The 15,315-nt window shown below is 42.8% G+C and overlaps 1 protein-coding gene across 1 annotated transcript; it reads left to right on the top strand.

Annotated features, from left to right (window-relative positions):
• Window positions 1-227: 227 nt before the first annotated feature.
• Window positions 228-10,070, top strand: gdf10a (growth differentiation factor 10a). Its single transcript, XM_085970352.1, has 3 exons — window positions 228-1,286; window positions 3,098-3,996; window positions 7,850-10,070. Exons 1-3 carry the CDS (start codon window positions 992-994, stop codon window positions 8,039-8,041), a joined length of 1,386 nt encoding a protein of 461 aa, XP_085826478.1. The 5' UTR covers window positions 228-991; the 3' UTR covers window positions 8,042-10,070.
• Window positions 10,071-15,315: the final 5,245 nt, after the last annotated feature.

Raw genomic sequence — 15,315 nt, 5'->3', positions numbered from 1 at the left:
ATGCATTATCAGGTCTGAGAAACGACTCCAAGCGATTCAAATATAGTGCAGTGGCTGGGATAGTGGGAAAGGGATGCTGTGATTCCCCAATGCTGTCATTTGTGGTTTTGACAAGCGGGTTTTATAAATTACTAATGATTTCAGAAACAGAATTTCCATTGCATCCTTAAAGAGGCATTAACATCATGACTGGAATTTAACTATCTTTATTTTTTTTGCAGGGAGAAGTATGTGAACGTCCCTGTGTCCTTGTATATCACAAACATCACTTAGATTAAAATTGATGTCATTTTCCTGAGTTTGGGAACACATGGAGAGGGAGGCTTGTCCTTTTAATAAGTATATTCAACGAGGTTTTTTGGGGGAATAAAGCAATGCCGGGCGATGCAAGCTGCCAGGATTTAAGGAAGTTTTCGGATCCTTAATCCTTTGGGTGTCCCAGTCAAGCTCCCCGTGGGATTTAAAGGGACCGCGCTACCTCTCGCCTCCAAGGGTTAGGCGTGCTTCAGGGGGGGGAACATCCTCTCCAGGAGCCCCCGCGCACCTGCCTGCCCATTGGCTGGCTGAAGGAGGGCTTTACCTCCGATTGGCCTGCGGATAAATTTCGTCACCGGTACCTTATCCTGAAAAAGAAAAGTTTTTTGGGGGAAAAAAAAGTTTCACATCTCGCTTTTCTGGCGGCAACAAGTCAAGGAGCATCGAGGACTGCAAAGCCGGGGGCAGAAGATAGAGCCAAGAAGTGGGAGCAGAGGGAAAGCCGCTTTAACCCGAGGGATCAGCAAAGGGCTCTCTTCGCGAGTCCTCTCCAACTGGCATTTTGTGGCACCAAGTCGCAAGAAGCCGATTGCAGTTTGGAGCGCTGCTCTCGAAGTGCTTCAGCATTGCATCTGGGGCCCCTTCCATTCGCCTAGATAAGGAGGACCGCTTGAGGGGGGGAAAAAACGACAGCAACCACAAACGACATTAGCTGGAAGCTGCAGCGATCAGCACCATGGCTTGTCTTTGGGCACAGCACCGCTTCTGGCTCCAGGTGCTCGCCTCCCTCGCTGTTGCTGGTGTCCACGCAAGAAGCGAGGGTCCAGGAGATGCTGTCGCCGCCGGGCTCCGCGGCGCCGGCTCCAAGCTGTACGCCCTGCACACGGCTCGCCCCAGTCACATCTCGGCGCTGGGGCGAGCAGCTCAGGACATGGTGGCTGTGCATATGTTGAAACTGTATGACAAGTACAACCGGGAGGGCAACCGGCCGAGGGACGGTAACACGGTCCGCAGCTTCAAGGCGAGAGAGGGTAAGGAATGCCAGACTTGGGAGAGCGATCAGCGACAATCTGCGATCTTTCACTATTTAAAAAAAAAACTATTGGCCAACCATTGCAGTTGAGACATGGTGCTGCCAAATATAGGAGAAGACTAGGTTTCTGATTAGCGTGAAAGATGTCCAAACAGCGGTGAAGTTATAAGGCAGGCAAACAGAAAGACCTGTGCAAGGGAGTTAATCCGATCGGGTACGCTGTTCATGAAAATAGTCACAGAGACTTCATGGAATGGAATAGTGCAGTCAAGGCTTTAACACACAAACTGTTACATGCAATCGTCGTGCTTATTTGGAAGCACGAGAGAGCTTTAAATGTAAATGCCCCCGCAGTATATAGGGTGCAATAGACCGGACCAGGGTCCGACACAGCGCCATCTACACGGTGCTCTACATTTCGCCTCTTGCAATTCATATTTCGTCTTATCTTCCTTCGCAAATCGTTATCCAACAAAATCAATGTCGCTTTTTTCATATTGCAAATCATCTCTAAAATTCCGACGTATTTTCTTTTTGTCAAGCCCTTTCTTATTCTTTTGCTAATTAAAAAAATAATAATAATTTGGCTGTGGCCTTTATTGGGGGGGGGGGGGGGGGAGATTTCCGGGCAAGTATTAGCAAATGCCAAATGTGACCCACCACCACTAGGATTTAACTCTCGGCATCTGCCCCACTCTCCCGAAATAAAAAACATTTCTTTGTGCAGAATTTTTGTACTTGGGAACAAATGCTCACAGGCCTGGTAGATTTCGCCCAGTGTATTTATTCACCGCTGTAAGACCAGATGATCCGAGGTGAATGCATGCCCAATCGTTTGTAGTAAACGAGAATGCAATGTTAATGCACACAGCTCTCAAATGTTCGGCACCTAAAGTCGTGTAGGAAGCAAGTTTGTAAACAATGCATCTTTCATTTTATTTATTCTATCTTATTTCACGAGTTAGCAGTATCGCTTGCCCGTATTTTTAGCTGAAATATTTTGGATAAGAAACAGAAGAAATAGGGCTGTAAAGGAGGTGAGAACACAGGATCTGCTGTGTAAATAAAATGCGAACAACAATTTATTGAGCAACTTTACCGTTCTGTGAATGGTCGTTTTCAAAAAATGCAAAAGACTTAAATCCAAATAACAGCTTACATTTGAATAACGCTTTAAACGTCCCCAAGGCGCAAATAAGCGAATTCATGTTTAAATGGGAAATCTAAAGGGCAGAATCTTGACAGTTAAATTTAAATGTATTTCCTTTAGAAAATTGTGCTCCTCTGCCGTTCATTCTGGAGCCCTGGAAACGAGTCTACTGCACACAAAACATCTGCCCCTTGGAAGCCACGCGATGTCAAACCAAGGTCATATTCTGAGTCTTACCAGGAGACAGTGGTGCTGGGTGTCCAGGGCATTAACCTGGCCACTGGCAAAAGGTGCAGGTTCATGCTGATGTACACTTCTGGCTGAGAAACTGACTACCACCTCCGAGTGAAATGCCCGGTTCGACATTACACGGGTTTCCTATTGCTGGTTTGGCCGTACAGGATCATTGTTGTGAGTGCGCGTTAGCTTTCTTGTCGGGGTGAATCACCTCCGGTATCCCTTTAAAAAAAACTGACAATGAATCGTCATATGTACTGGCATAGAATGCGGACAGAAATGTTATTCAATTAGTAACACTTTAAATTATTAGTTAAGCTGAATAGAGAAAACGCAATTGCGAGTGTATGTCGCGTTCTGATTGAGATCCACGCTGTCTCGAAGTACTGTGCATGCTGACGTCTTGAACCTTCTTTCCCCAGAAATTATTGATCACAAAATTCTGTATCATTTCAACTTGACGTCCATCCAAGAGTCGGAGCTGATCCTGGCCGCCACTTTTCACTTTCTCACCCAGAAACGTTGGAGAAACAGGCTGGGGTTTTGCAAACGCTCCAAGGATTCCCCGTGCCCCTTCCTTCAAACGCACAAGACCCACCCGGTCCACCTGACCTTCAGAGGTGCCTCCCCCACTTCAGCTTTCGGGAAATTACTGGGAAACCTGACAGTTACCCCACACCGGCGGGGCACCTGGTGCCTGAATGACATTTCCCATATTATCAAGGACGCCAGGAGGGGAGAGGATCTCATGATCACCGCCCAGCTGGATTTTGGGGAAGAAATCCAGAACCCAACCCAATCTAGCAACCTGCCCTACATCTTAGTTTATGCAAACGACTTGGCCATTTCTGAACCCAACAGTGTCGGCGTCACTTTGCAGCGCTATGGGCCATTCCCCTCCAACGAGGAAGAGCCGAGCCAGTCTCCCAACGCCTCCCGGGACTCCCGTGTCAGGAGAGAAACCTACTTCTCCTCCTCCTCCCTCCAAAACAACGAGCTTCCCGAGGTGGACTACCATCATTACAACAAGCACGACCTCTGGGGCAATGCCTACCGGTCCCTCAAACCCAAAGGGCCCCGCAAGGAGAGGAGGCGAAAGGAGCAAGAGCACAGCGAGCAGCTCATCAGGTCGCAGGTCCTGAGCTTTGACGAGAAGACCATGCGCAAGGCGAGGAGGCGGCAGTGGACCGAGCCCAGGACTTGCTCGAGGAGGTACCTGAAAGTAGACTTTGCTGATATTGGTTGGAGCGAGTGGATTATATCCCCCAAGTCATTCGATGCCTATTACTGTGCAGGGGCATGTGAATTCCCAATGCCCAAGGTAAGATAACAGGCTAATCCTGATATATTTATGTATTAAAAAATCATCTTGAGTCCAGAGCCAGTCTGGTTCTAATTAACTTCTACCAAAACACCGTGGGTTCTTTAGTGACCTCGAAAAGGTTAAATGCAACATTGGATGGGTCCCATCCACACAACGCTCACTGTTACCTTTCTGAGGCTCGTCATAAAGACCCAGTGATTTTACTGTGCCAAATAACACATAACGAGATGGATAACATCCGTACGCATATTTCTGGACGTTCGATGTTATTTTGACATGCATTTAAACTGAAATGTTAAGGAAATTACGCACTTCTTTAAAAGATCGGGCCATGCCAAGTGACTTGCGTTCTAAGGAAAACAGTAGGGTCTTTATATTCTGTTCGCAGCTCCTGTTATACCTTTGAGCTCCAAATTTAAGAAATATCTGCCGAGATTTCCCACTATAAGTTAGGGAAGAAAGTCCACACATAACCTAACGGAACCCATTCATGATATGGAACCGTTTTATTCAATTTGATATTCAATAAGGGAACATCGCAGGGAGGAGACGCCATTTAAGTGAACTTTCTTGTAATAGAAAGCCAGTCACACAGTTTCCAGTGGTGTGTCCGTACAGTTGTGTGTGTGTGTGAGGGTGGGTGTGTGTGAGGGTGGGTGTGTGTGAGGGTGTGTGTGTGTGAGGGTGGGTGTGTGTGTGCCAGTGGTCCTGGCACAATAACACTTAATAACATTGCACGAAAAAGCATTGATTGAATGGTGCGCAAACCGTCTGCTGATACCTTGAGGGGATTCTGTCAGATCGTCGTTTAGATATGGTCATTTTGTGTTGCATCGTTTTCCTTGTTGCTATTTCCAATTAAAAGAGAGAATTTGAGGGTTGGTATCGGGGTGTGCGTGGTACAAGCCATGAATGAGGTCACGCCAACTCCATTCAAAGCACTGCCGAGAGATCAGAGAACTCTATGGAGAATTCACTTGAGTGGAAGACAGCGAGAGAGATTGCACTACTGTCTATGAGAGGCTAACCTTCAATAAAGCCCATCACTCCACAGGCTCCGCAATCGGCTCTCCGAATCATTAAAGACCATTACAAGCCTTACAACAAATTTTCAGGCAGCATCGGGAAGGGGGTATTGCCCTAAACGACGTGTTTTGGAGTTCTTCTGAGGGCAGGTGTACATGGGAAAGAAAGGTAGCACAACTGAGTGAAGGCACCGCTTGTCTTGTTTACATTCAAGTAGGAAAGAAGAAAATGCAGAGCGAGAAAGGCCATTCTGCCCAACGAACCTGCTCCACTAAATGTTCACCCCCCCCCCCCCCCCCCGCCCCCCAGTTTACTTCTACATATTTGCAGCGTTGGGGACCGCCTCCATCTGTTACTTATTGATAGCCTCGCTCATCTGTATCCGGGAGCGTTCTGTGGTTTGCTTTGTCTGGGTATGTGAGTGAAGTCTGGGCCATAGTAACCCAAGTTAATGAAGATTTCAATGGTCCAGGTAGCTTCATAAACAATTTTCTTTTGGTGGGTGGCAGAGATTGTTAAAGAATAAGAGCTGTAATTAATTAAGGAAATGCAATTAGGAAATGATTCTGTATCGAATGGACTATGTGGTTCAGGGATTCAACCTGTAATTAGCAACATTGGTGTCAGAATGAGAGTATTAAAGCTACAATTACAGGATTAATTAAGATTATATAACAATGTTGCAATGTACACCATTGAACCTCCTTTGAATCGCAGGAGTTAGTTAATTTTGCAAGATCTACAGCGCCCACATATAAACAGCTTTAACCAGTAACGATTCTGTTACAATAGTTGGATGTGCCACTGATAGAAACCCACTGTGGGTTAGTCCTGAACTAGTTGTATTTTCATTGAAACTGATCAGTCTGCAAAACTAAAATATGGTGGGACAAAAAAAAACATATTAATGAACTCACATTTTGTAACAATTGGAAGCGTTTGCGTGAAGATCTAGATTATGGCACAAACTCAGCTTTGGCAAAATAAAGACATCTGGCATTGTGAAATTTCATTTGGAAACTTGAGATCTCAATTTGACTTTGCAGCAATTCTGTTCATAGGAAAGCCTCCAGCTTTTGAAGATGATAAAGCACGGTCTGCATTCAGAGAATTTTGCGTTTCACAACCCAAGAATAGAGGAGCTCCTTATGACAAAACAATGTCCTTTAGGGATCGAAACCTGCCGTCCTTACCCGGTCTGGCCTATATGTGACTCCAGTCTCACACTGCCCGCTGAAGTGACCTAGCGAGCCACCCAATTGTATCAAACTGCTACAAAGAAAAAGTGCAGTGGTTCAAGAAGGTGGCCCACCACCACCTTCTGAGGGCAACTAGGAATGGGCAATAAATTTTAGCCTTACCAGTGACACCCGAGAATGAATTTAAGTTTTTTTTTAAACTAACAGTTTTCTATAAATAGTTAACAGTACAAAGACATTTACCATGTTAACAGACTTGTGTATATTGCAAGCAAAGGTTAGTAGTCTACAAAAATAATGGTACAGAGGAAAAACTATGCCTGCCACTGGTATAGTGAAAAATAATAGACTTAAGGAGTTTCATTTATGCCCCGATGGTATAAGTAGAAATATGTAGTCCCTCTTTCTGCAGACAAAACCCTTTTATTTTGCAAAGCTGTGAATTAAATATTGAGGCCACCCATTGCTTTGATTGGACACGGTTGTCTACATTGTTTCGTGGGAGTGAGCACAGATGCATAACAAACACAAAGCTACAACAGAAGAATAAGGGTAGGCAATCCTAGATATCAATCAATTTATTTCAAATAAAGCACCCACAATCGTGTAAAAGTATTTTGATAGTCCATAAGTGTATCAGCTAAGGCTTGTAGTTATCAAGACACATTTGTTTTTAAACTGCTGCTTAGAAAAGGCAAGGTTTTGCTCGTCATTTTGTGTAAAATGGCATTCTTCCTGTTTGTATGCAAGTGTGTATATGTATGGGTCATACTTAACTCCCCTAGCTCATCAAATCACCTCGCGCCTAAATTTTTTACTCTCTTTCAAAACATCTTATTTATGTAAACAAAATTTGCACCTAGCTTCTCCCTGCATTAATTATATAGTTGTAAAATATGGTTTAAAATATAACATGAATATTCCATCATTTCTGCAAGTTATGATTAACAAAAAAACAATGTTGATTTAATTTAATTTTCCTGTTTTTTCATGACACTGGTCCCATTGTTCTTCAGCTTCTAATGTTGCATTTTGTTTTAATCTCTCTGTTGCCTTCCTGAGCTTTGTACTAACAGATGCTATTAACAACCCTACTTAGCCTATCTTTTTGCTGTTTTCTTCATGCTGCAGCTAAGCAAATGCAAAAAGCAAAGATTACATATTCTCATGTGTAAAACTTGCTAATGTGATATTTTCTCCACATTTTAGCAGTGTTGTTTTAAACTAGTTTCTGAAAACTTAAAAAATGTTAAACAATGATATTTCTCATCTTTTTTATATTGCATTTTGACCATTACAATGCTTCTCAATGTGTTAAAAAAATTCTGGCAGCTCTGACAGCGATATGACTCAGAGGAATTATTGTGACCACACGTTTAACTATTTATAAATTTAGTTGGCATTTATATCATTGAATTGTTATTATACAATAGTAGCCTAATATAAGAATTGTGTCTAACAATGATAAATTAGATATATTCTATGCTATTGAATGCAATAGTCCAGTGCAAAAGAGGATTATGAATTTGAAATTCACAGACTCAAGACATAAATCATTCTCCAGTCTACTAACTGCGAACAGAGCATTTAAGTAACTAATGAATTTATTTTGCATTTTATCACAGGTGGTTCGTCCCTCCAATCATGCAACAATCCAGAGCATTGTCAAGGCTGTTGGGATTATCCCCGGAATTCCAGAGCCCTGCTGTGTACCCGACAAAATGAATGCTTTGAGCGTTCTCTTCTTTGATGAGAACAAAAACGTGGTCTTAAAGGTGTACCCTAATATGTCAGTGGAGACCTGCGCCTGTAGATAGAAATACCTACCTCGGGCAGAAAACAAAGATATAAAACAGGAACTGCTAAATACAGTACGCTGTATTGCTGCATAACAAGTAAAAGCTGCATTGTGTCTTTTTCAAATTAAGAACTTGATACCAGTTCTGTCCCCTCCCCTCTGCAGACATCAACATGCTAAATTATGGCGTTGAGTAGCAAAGTGTAGATGGGGTAAACACCAGGCATCAACATGTGGAGAACTATTAGTAACACAGAAACCCCCAGTGTTCTGTTTACAGCACACAAATGCACCTGTCATCAGATGAAGCAGTATTTGGTCTTCCTCAATATTCCCTTATTCTAAAGGTAGCAGGACAGTTTGGTGCAGGTTGTGGTACTTAAGCTTTCTTGTGCTCTTATATGTAAATTAATAATAATACCAGCAATGGCAGTCTATTTAAGTGTAGATTATACTATATTCCTGATCTTGGTGTATTGTGTGTGAGTTCAAATCTTTATTCGTCTCCTCACTTATTTAATACTTATTTGTATTTCTGGTAGCAACGATAAATTTGTCCTTTTTTTATAAAAGAACAAAAACAGTTAAATAATTGTAGGGCAGCTGCCAGAAGTACTTGTTGATTTTTAACCTTAAACCCCTTAAACTAAAACATGGACGTAATTATCGGAGAAGAGAAAGGCTGTTGATTTTATGATAATCAGAGGAAAATTGTGATTAGCTGCCAACTTTTTGTAAATTGTAAAGAGAACGTTAATTACAAAATAGATCATTTTAAATTAACATATATCTGATATATAGCAGGCAATGTAAAATTTACTAAGCCCTGAGGTATGGTACTGATTTTAATATCCATAAAGTGAAACTAATGAAGCTCCTGAAAGAAAATACTGAAGAAATATTTAGACAATCTTCTATGAAGGTATTAAAGTTTATGCATCTTGACTGGATTTGTTAACATTATAATTATGACTAAAATAACAAAATATAAAGAACACATAATTCTCTCTGCCCAAATGTGATGCTGAAAGGTAGAATGTCCAAGAATGTGTCTTTAGTAATGCATCTATTCCTAAAAGCATGTTGTAAAATGTGCGCAGTGCCCAGAGGTTGCATTCCATAATCTACAGTGTAACGTTCAACGTACTTCAGAAATTAAAGGTTGGATTGTAATGAAATTGCATGCTGTCAGGATATTATTCAACAAAGCTGCCTAGCATCCTGAAAGTGTCGCTCTTAGTAAGAACTATTTTTATTTGAAGGTATTTTTCTTTTTTGTTTTCTCTCACTAGGCCTCTGGGCAGCACTCTCCTCTGAGGTAAAGCACAGTTGACCTGTTTTCAGGCCTCTGCCAGTGTCTCTCTTCTTCTTCTGGTTATGACAAGACACACAAGCATGGTCTGGGGGTCAACTCGGCCCGTGGGTTTTTTTTTGTTGTTGTTGCCCCTTCCATTCCATTGTGAGGAGCAACTGATTTGACCTTTGGCACCTCCTCTCAACAGCATGCCAACACTATGAATACTGTGTGGGAAGAGCAGAATTGTACAGTTCTGTAAGCAGGACATTTTGGGGCATCTCTTACAACTGCTTCTTTTCAGGCCATCAGTCTTTCTTGGTGGAGGTCTAGCATCCTTCGGTATCCGTAGTGTGCTCGCTGGCATTCAAAGATACATTGTCGATTCTGTTCCTTGTTCATCTACCTGAACCTTTCCTCTAATATGGTTGTTGCTACCCAGCAGTCTTTCAGAATGCACAGGGCCATCATAGGCATTACAAAGTCAGCAGTCATTTTGCAATGAGATTCTAGTCAGAACTTACTGTACAGTGTTTTTTTGGGTGCTGTTACACTGTGGGAAGTGTAATGAATTCAGTAAGTTTGAAGCATGCCCCTGAAGGAGCTTCTCCGATTATTTGTGTTTGCTTGGTACACGATTTATTTCATGCATGGCTTAAGAAAACCAAGGAAATTGTGGCGTTGTGTTCCTTACTAATTCTGCAATAAATTTGCTGAGAGTTGTATTTATATAAAGCCCTCTTGTTTTTTTTATGTAATAACTTGGGATTCAATTAATAGAACTTTTTGGAGTCTGCACTGGTGTTGATCCCGGAATCAAATGAACACACGGCACAAACTGACACTTTAATAGGGTGGTAATGCTGCAATTCCTGCATTGCTAGAAATTGGTTCCAGCTCTGGCTATTTATTGGCTAGCGTACAACCCCAACCCCTTTAAGTTTTTAACATCCCTCAGCCATAGTGTGGGGCCAATGGGTCAATATAGCTCCATGCTGTCTGCTCACATGCCCCACACAAAGCAGGTCTCAAACAGACACCTACTCTATAAGGGTTTTCTATTCCAATGAGTCATGTTGATACACGTAGTCAGTCTGAGATGGCAATTTTTAAACACAAAATAAAAATTGAGTTTTAAAGGTCTGCAGATTGTAAGAGGAAGGGAAGACTAGGGGAGTTTCACAGTTCAGAGGTCCTAGGAAAGATCTGCTGATGACACCCAACTTCACCTTTTGGTCCCCTCCAAGGCTGCTGTTCAGAACTCCCAACTACTTGTATGGCATTAAGTTTTGGATGGCTCAAATTTACTCAATGTAAATAAAACTGAAGCCATCCTTTTTGATTTCCACCAGCCCCAATGTACCTCTGCTTGTAACTCCAGCAGCTGTCCTTATTGCCACCTCAGGTTAAGTCTGGTGTTATGGAAACTTGATTTCGAGTGGAGTTTCCTTCCCCACATTGGTTTCATCACCAAGAACATTTTCTTCCACCTTTTCAGCATTTTCTGTCTGCTTCTGCCACACTCTCTCCTCCACTCCCTCAGAGATTTTAATCCAAACCCTTATTAGGTTAGGGCTTGAATGCACTGCCTGATAGGGTGGAGGAAACAGTTTCATTAGTAGCTTTCAAAAGGAATTGGATAAATACTTGAGGGAGAAAAAATTGCAGGGATATGGGAAAGTGTCGGCAAGTGGGACTTACTGGATTGCTCTACGATAGAGCAGGCGCAGACTTGATGGGCCAAATGGCCTCCTTCTGTGCCGTACTATTCAAGGCCCCGTCTGCTCTCTCAGGTAGACGTAAAAGATCCCAAGGCATTATTTCAAAGAAGAGCAGGGAGTTATCCCTGGTGCCCTGGCCAATATTTATCCCTCAATCAACATAACAAAAACAGATTATCTGGTCATTATCACATTGCTGTTTGTGGGAGCTTGCTGTGCGCAAATTGGCTGCCACGTTTCCCACATTACAACAGCGACTACATTCCAAAAGTACTTCATTGGCTGTAAAGCGCTCTGGGACGTCCGGTAGTTATGAAAGTCTTTCTTCCTTACTATTCTATGATTCTATTACCTTAAGATTTGCCTTTTCTAATGCTCTCTCACCAAGTCTCCCTGATTCCATCCTTACAACTTATTGAGCCCATATCCTTACCTCCTCAAAGCCCCATACTTTCATTGCCTGGGTGTTCACCAGACTCCACGATCTTCACCTTTGAATGCCCCCGTAGCTTCATCCCACTCTCTCAGTAATTTCTTCACCCCTACTTGCACTGTTTGCTCATTTGGTCTACTTGTTCCTTGCCATTTTTATTTCACCAGTACTGGCCACTCTTTCAGCCACCATGCACAATGCTCTCTGAAATGTGCTTTCAAAATCTTTCCACCTTACCTCCTATTCTCTGCTTTCTCAAGCCTGACGAAGACTTATTTCTTCAACTGTACGTTTGGCCCCACCCCTTAATTCCATTCTACCTGTTCTTCGCCATCATCTTCAATGCTCATTTAATTCTCTAATCTGTAGAAAAACATCCCACAGTGGTTTCATGTTGAAGTTTTCCGATTATTGAGGACAGACTAATGGGTGTGTAGTTGCCAGGAATGGCTCTTAAAACTTTTGGGTCTGTTGTAGATACTCTCACAGGTTCAGTGACACAAGTTACTCCCATAGTCAGAACTTGCTGCATTTCTACAGGGCCTTGGTGAGACCACACCTTGAGTAGTGTGTGCAGTTTTGGTCGCTTTATCTGAGGAAGGATGTTCTTGCCATGGAGGGAGTGCAGCGAAGATTCACCAGGCTGATACCTGGGATGGCAGGAATTACATATGAGGAAAGATTGGGTCGATTGGGCTTATACTCGCTGGAGTTTAGAAGAATGAGAGGGGATCTCATTGAAACTTATAAAATTCTAACAGGACTAGACAGACTAGATGCAGGAAGGATGTTCCCGATGGCAGGGGAGTCCAGAACCAGGGGTCACAGTCTAAGGATAAGGGGTAAGCCATTTAGGACAGAGATGAGGAGGAATTTCTTCACCCAGAGAGCGGTGAACCTGTGGAATTCTCTACCACAGAAGGCAGTGGAGGCCAATTCATTAAATATATTCAAGAAGGAGTTAGATATATTTCTTAAGGCTAAAGGGATCAAGGGTTATGGGGAGAAGGCAGGGACAGGGTACTGAATTTGGATGATCAGCCATGATCTCATGGAATGACGGAGCAGGCTCGAGGGGCCGAATGGCCTACTCCTGCTCCTATCTTCTATGCTTCTATGTTTCTATGTTTCATGTTTCTTCTGCTTCAGAGTTAACTCATACTGCCCAATATCTACCTAGACAATAGTGTAACCCACTGTAACAGTCCACATCCTCCCCCGCTCCAATATGATCTGGCTACGATAAACTCACATGTGCCCCCATATGAACTTCTTCAGTCTTTCAATAGGCAGACCTGGTGAACACTCTGGCAAGATGGGGTCGATGACAAATCAGAAGATGGTTGATTTTGTGGAACAACAAGAACAGCAACTTGCATTTATGTAGCGCCTTCAATGTGGTAAAATGTCCCAAGGTGCTTCACAGGAGGGTTATCAGACAAAATCAGACACCGAGTCACATAGGAGATATTCGGACAGGTAACCAAAAGCTTGGTCAAAGAGGTAGGTATTAAGGAGCGACTTAAAGGAGGAGGGAGAGGTGGAGAGGTTTAGGGAGGGAATTCCAGAGCTTAGGGCCCAGGCAGCTGAAGGCACGGCCACCAATGGTGGAGCGGCAAAGGAAATCGGGGATGCGCAAGAGGCTAGAATTGAAGGAGCACAGAGATCTCGGAGGGTTGTAGGTCTGGAGGAGGTTACAGAGATAGGGAGGGGCGAGGCCATGGAGGGTTTTGAACACAAGGATACACAAGAATACACGTCACTGAAAAAAGTAGCAATTCCAGACTTTTGGTAAACGCCAACAGCACTTTCTATAACAACAGAAAACAACAAAAGCACGTCACGCAATACCGAATAGCAGACAAAATATTCACTTTTTGGTTTATTTCTCCTCCTGAGATAGTTTCTAGCTTGCAAAAACCACCCTGCTATATCTTAATTCCCAGTTTAGAATAAGACCTGCTTTCTCTCAGCTTTTGCTAGATCTGACCAACACTGAATATTTATTTCCCTCTCTTTTGATAATTTTGTCTTCAAGAAGCAGAATCTTACCAGACCACTATGGCAACCACCCCTGATTAGCTCAAATAAATCAAGTCACATCAACCAGAATAGTTGCGAAGAATCACTGAAAGATCCAGACTATTTATTGTTAACTGGTCCATACATCCCATTCAGAATTTTAATCTACACCCCCAGCCCTGAATTTATCCCCTTGAGAGTGAAGTTTAATTCAATAGTAGCATTTTTAACGAATATTATGTTGAATTCTCACCATGGAGAAATAACCAGAAATCCCAAAATATGACAGGCTTTGAATATGGGAATTACAATTGCCCATTTCCAGACAGAACTTTCCAGTGTTCATTGACTCCCTCAAAATTACCAATGTTTCACAAATTTCCTCCCTCATCTCCAAGTAGTTTGGGAAGCAGTTCACCTATCCTAGAGGATTCATTGTTTTTCAACCCCTTAAGTCTAACTAGAACCATTGGTTCACTAAGATTATTTAAGGTTTAATGGCCACATTAGTAATCAATTAATTAATACAAGTATTTCTCAATCCATGAAATGAACGAGAATTATTTTCAAATAGCCGAACCTGCTGAAATCTTGCATAGGTACAGCGTACAGCAGTGGAGCATGAATGGACCTCTGTACATTCTACTATGGTGTGGTAAGGTAAGGAAGTCATATAAAATGTGTATCACAATAGAACGCTCTCTGGGGATAGAGATAATAAAATGCTTTCGTAACCAATGACGCTCAATCATATAACACATTAGCAGTGGAACTGTAAATCTGTTATGTCCGTCGAATCACGGATGGTCAGAAACATTGCACTGCACTGTTCAGTCCAGTATACTATTTTAGCGTGAATGTGCTGGGAAATTTCAACACTTTCCATATTCTAGTTTTTTTTTCCCTATTCCTCTGCGGTGCCTCTAGCAGCACAAAGAAAAGTTTTAGCCAATGGTTTCTGGGGAACGACTAATTTGGAAAATGTAGCCAAATCTCAGATTACAAAATAAACTTGGGATATCTCAAAAGGCTTGCCTATCTCCCTTAACTGCCTCCTGGGGACATATTACTTACTGACTAATCACTTCCCAAAAGAGTGGGCTAAAATATTTGAGAACTGGACCTGGCTGACTCAACTGTATTCTGCTAATTGAGAAAGACAAAATTGATTTTCAGGGACCATGGAAACCGCCTGGCTCTTTATGCAGCACTGTGAATGCGTAAAGGGGCCTCGTCTAAACTATTCACTTCTCATGTGCCCCTCAGGCTAATAATTTCTTCTCCCAATCAACAGGCTCTTCAGAAGTTTCCTGTGGTGTAATGGATACAGGTGGAGACAATTTAATTTACTTCAGGATTCAGTTTTACGTTCAGTTCAAGAATCCAACATTCAGGAACAGGAGTAGGCCATTGAGCCCCTCAAGTCTGTTCCACCATTCAATTAGATCATGACTGGTCTTTTTTTTAATTTGTTTATGGGATGTGGGCATCGCTGGCAAGGCCAGCATTTATTGCCCATCCCTAATTGCCCTTGAGAAGGTGGTGGTGAGCCGCCTTCCTGAACCACTGCAGTCCGTGTGGTGAAGGTACTCCCACAGTGCTGTTAGGGAAGGAGTTCCAGGATTTTTACCCAGCGACGATGAAGGATCGGCGATATACTTCTAAGTCAGGATGGTGTGTGACTTGGAGGGGAACTTGGAGGTGGTGGTGTTCCCATGCGCCTGCTGCCCTTGTCCTTCTAGGTGGAAGATGTCGGGGGTTTGGGAGGTGCTGCCTGTATCTTAACTCCATCTTTAGGGTCATTGTGGCCCCCTAAATAGGAT

Source organism: Somniosus microcephalus, chromosome 29, assembly GCF_052327205.1.
Source record: "Somniosus microcephalus isolate GS21.2 chromosome 29, FLI_Smic_1.0, whole genome shotgun sequence".
NCBI lineage: Eukaryota > Metazoa > Chordata > Chondrichthyes > Squaliformes > Somniosidae > Somniosus > Somniosus microcephalus.
Note: the sequence above shows the minus strand (reverse complement) of the source record. Positions and strands in the feature narration are given on the sequence as shown.

Coding starts and splice junctions, on each gene's coding strand:
- gdf10a (XM_085970352.1), top strand. CDS start 992: ATGGCTTGTCTTTGGGCACAGCACCGCTTCTGGCTCCAGGTGCTCGCC. Junction 1,287..3,097: donor CAGCTTCAAGGCGAGAGAGG/GTAAGGAATGCC, acceptor TTCTTTCCCCAG/AAATTATTGATCACAAAATT. Junction 3,997..7,849: donor GTGAATTCCCAATGCCCAAG/GTAAGATAACAG, acceptor ATTTTATCACAG/GTGGTTCGTCCCTCCAATCA.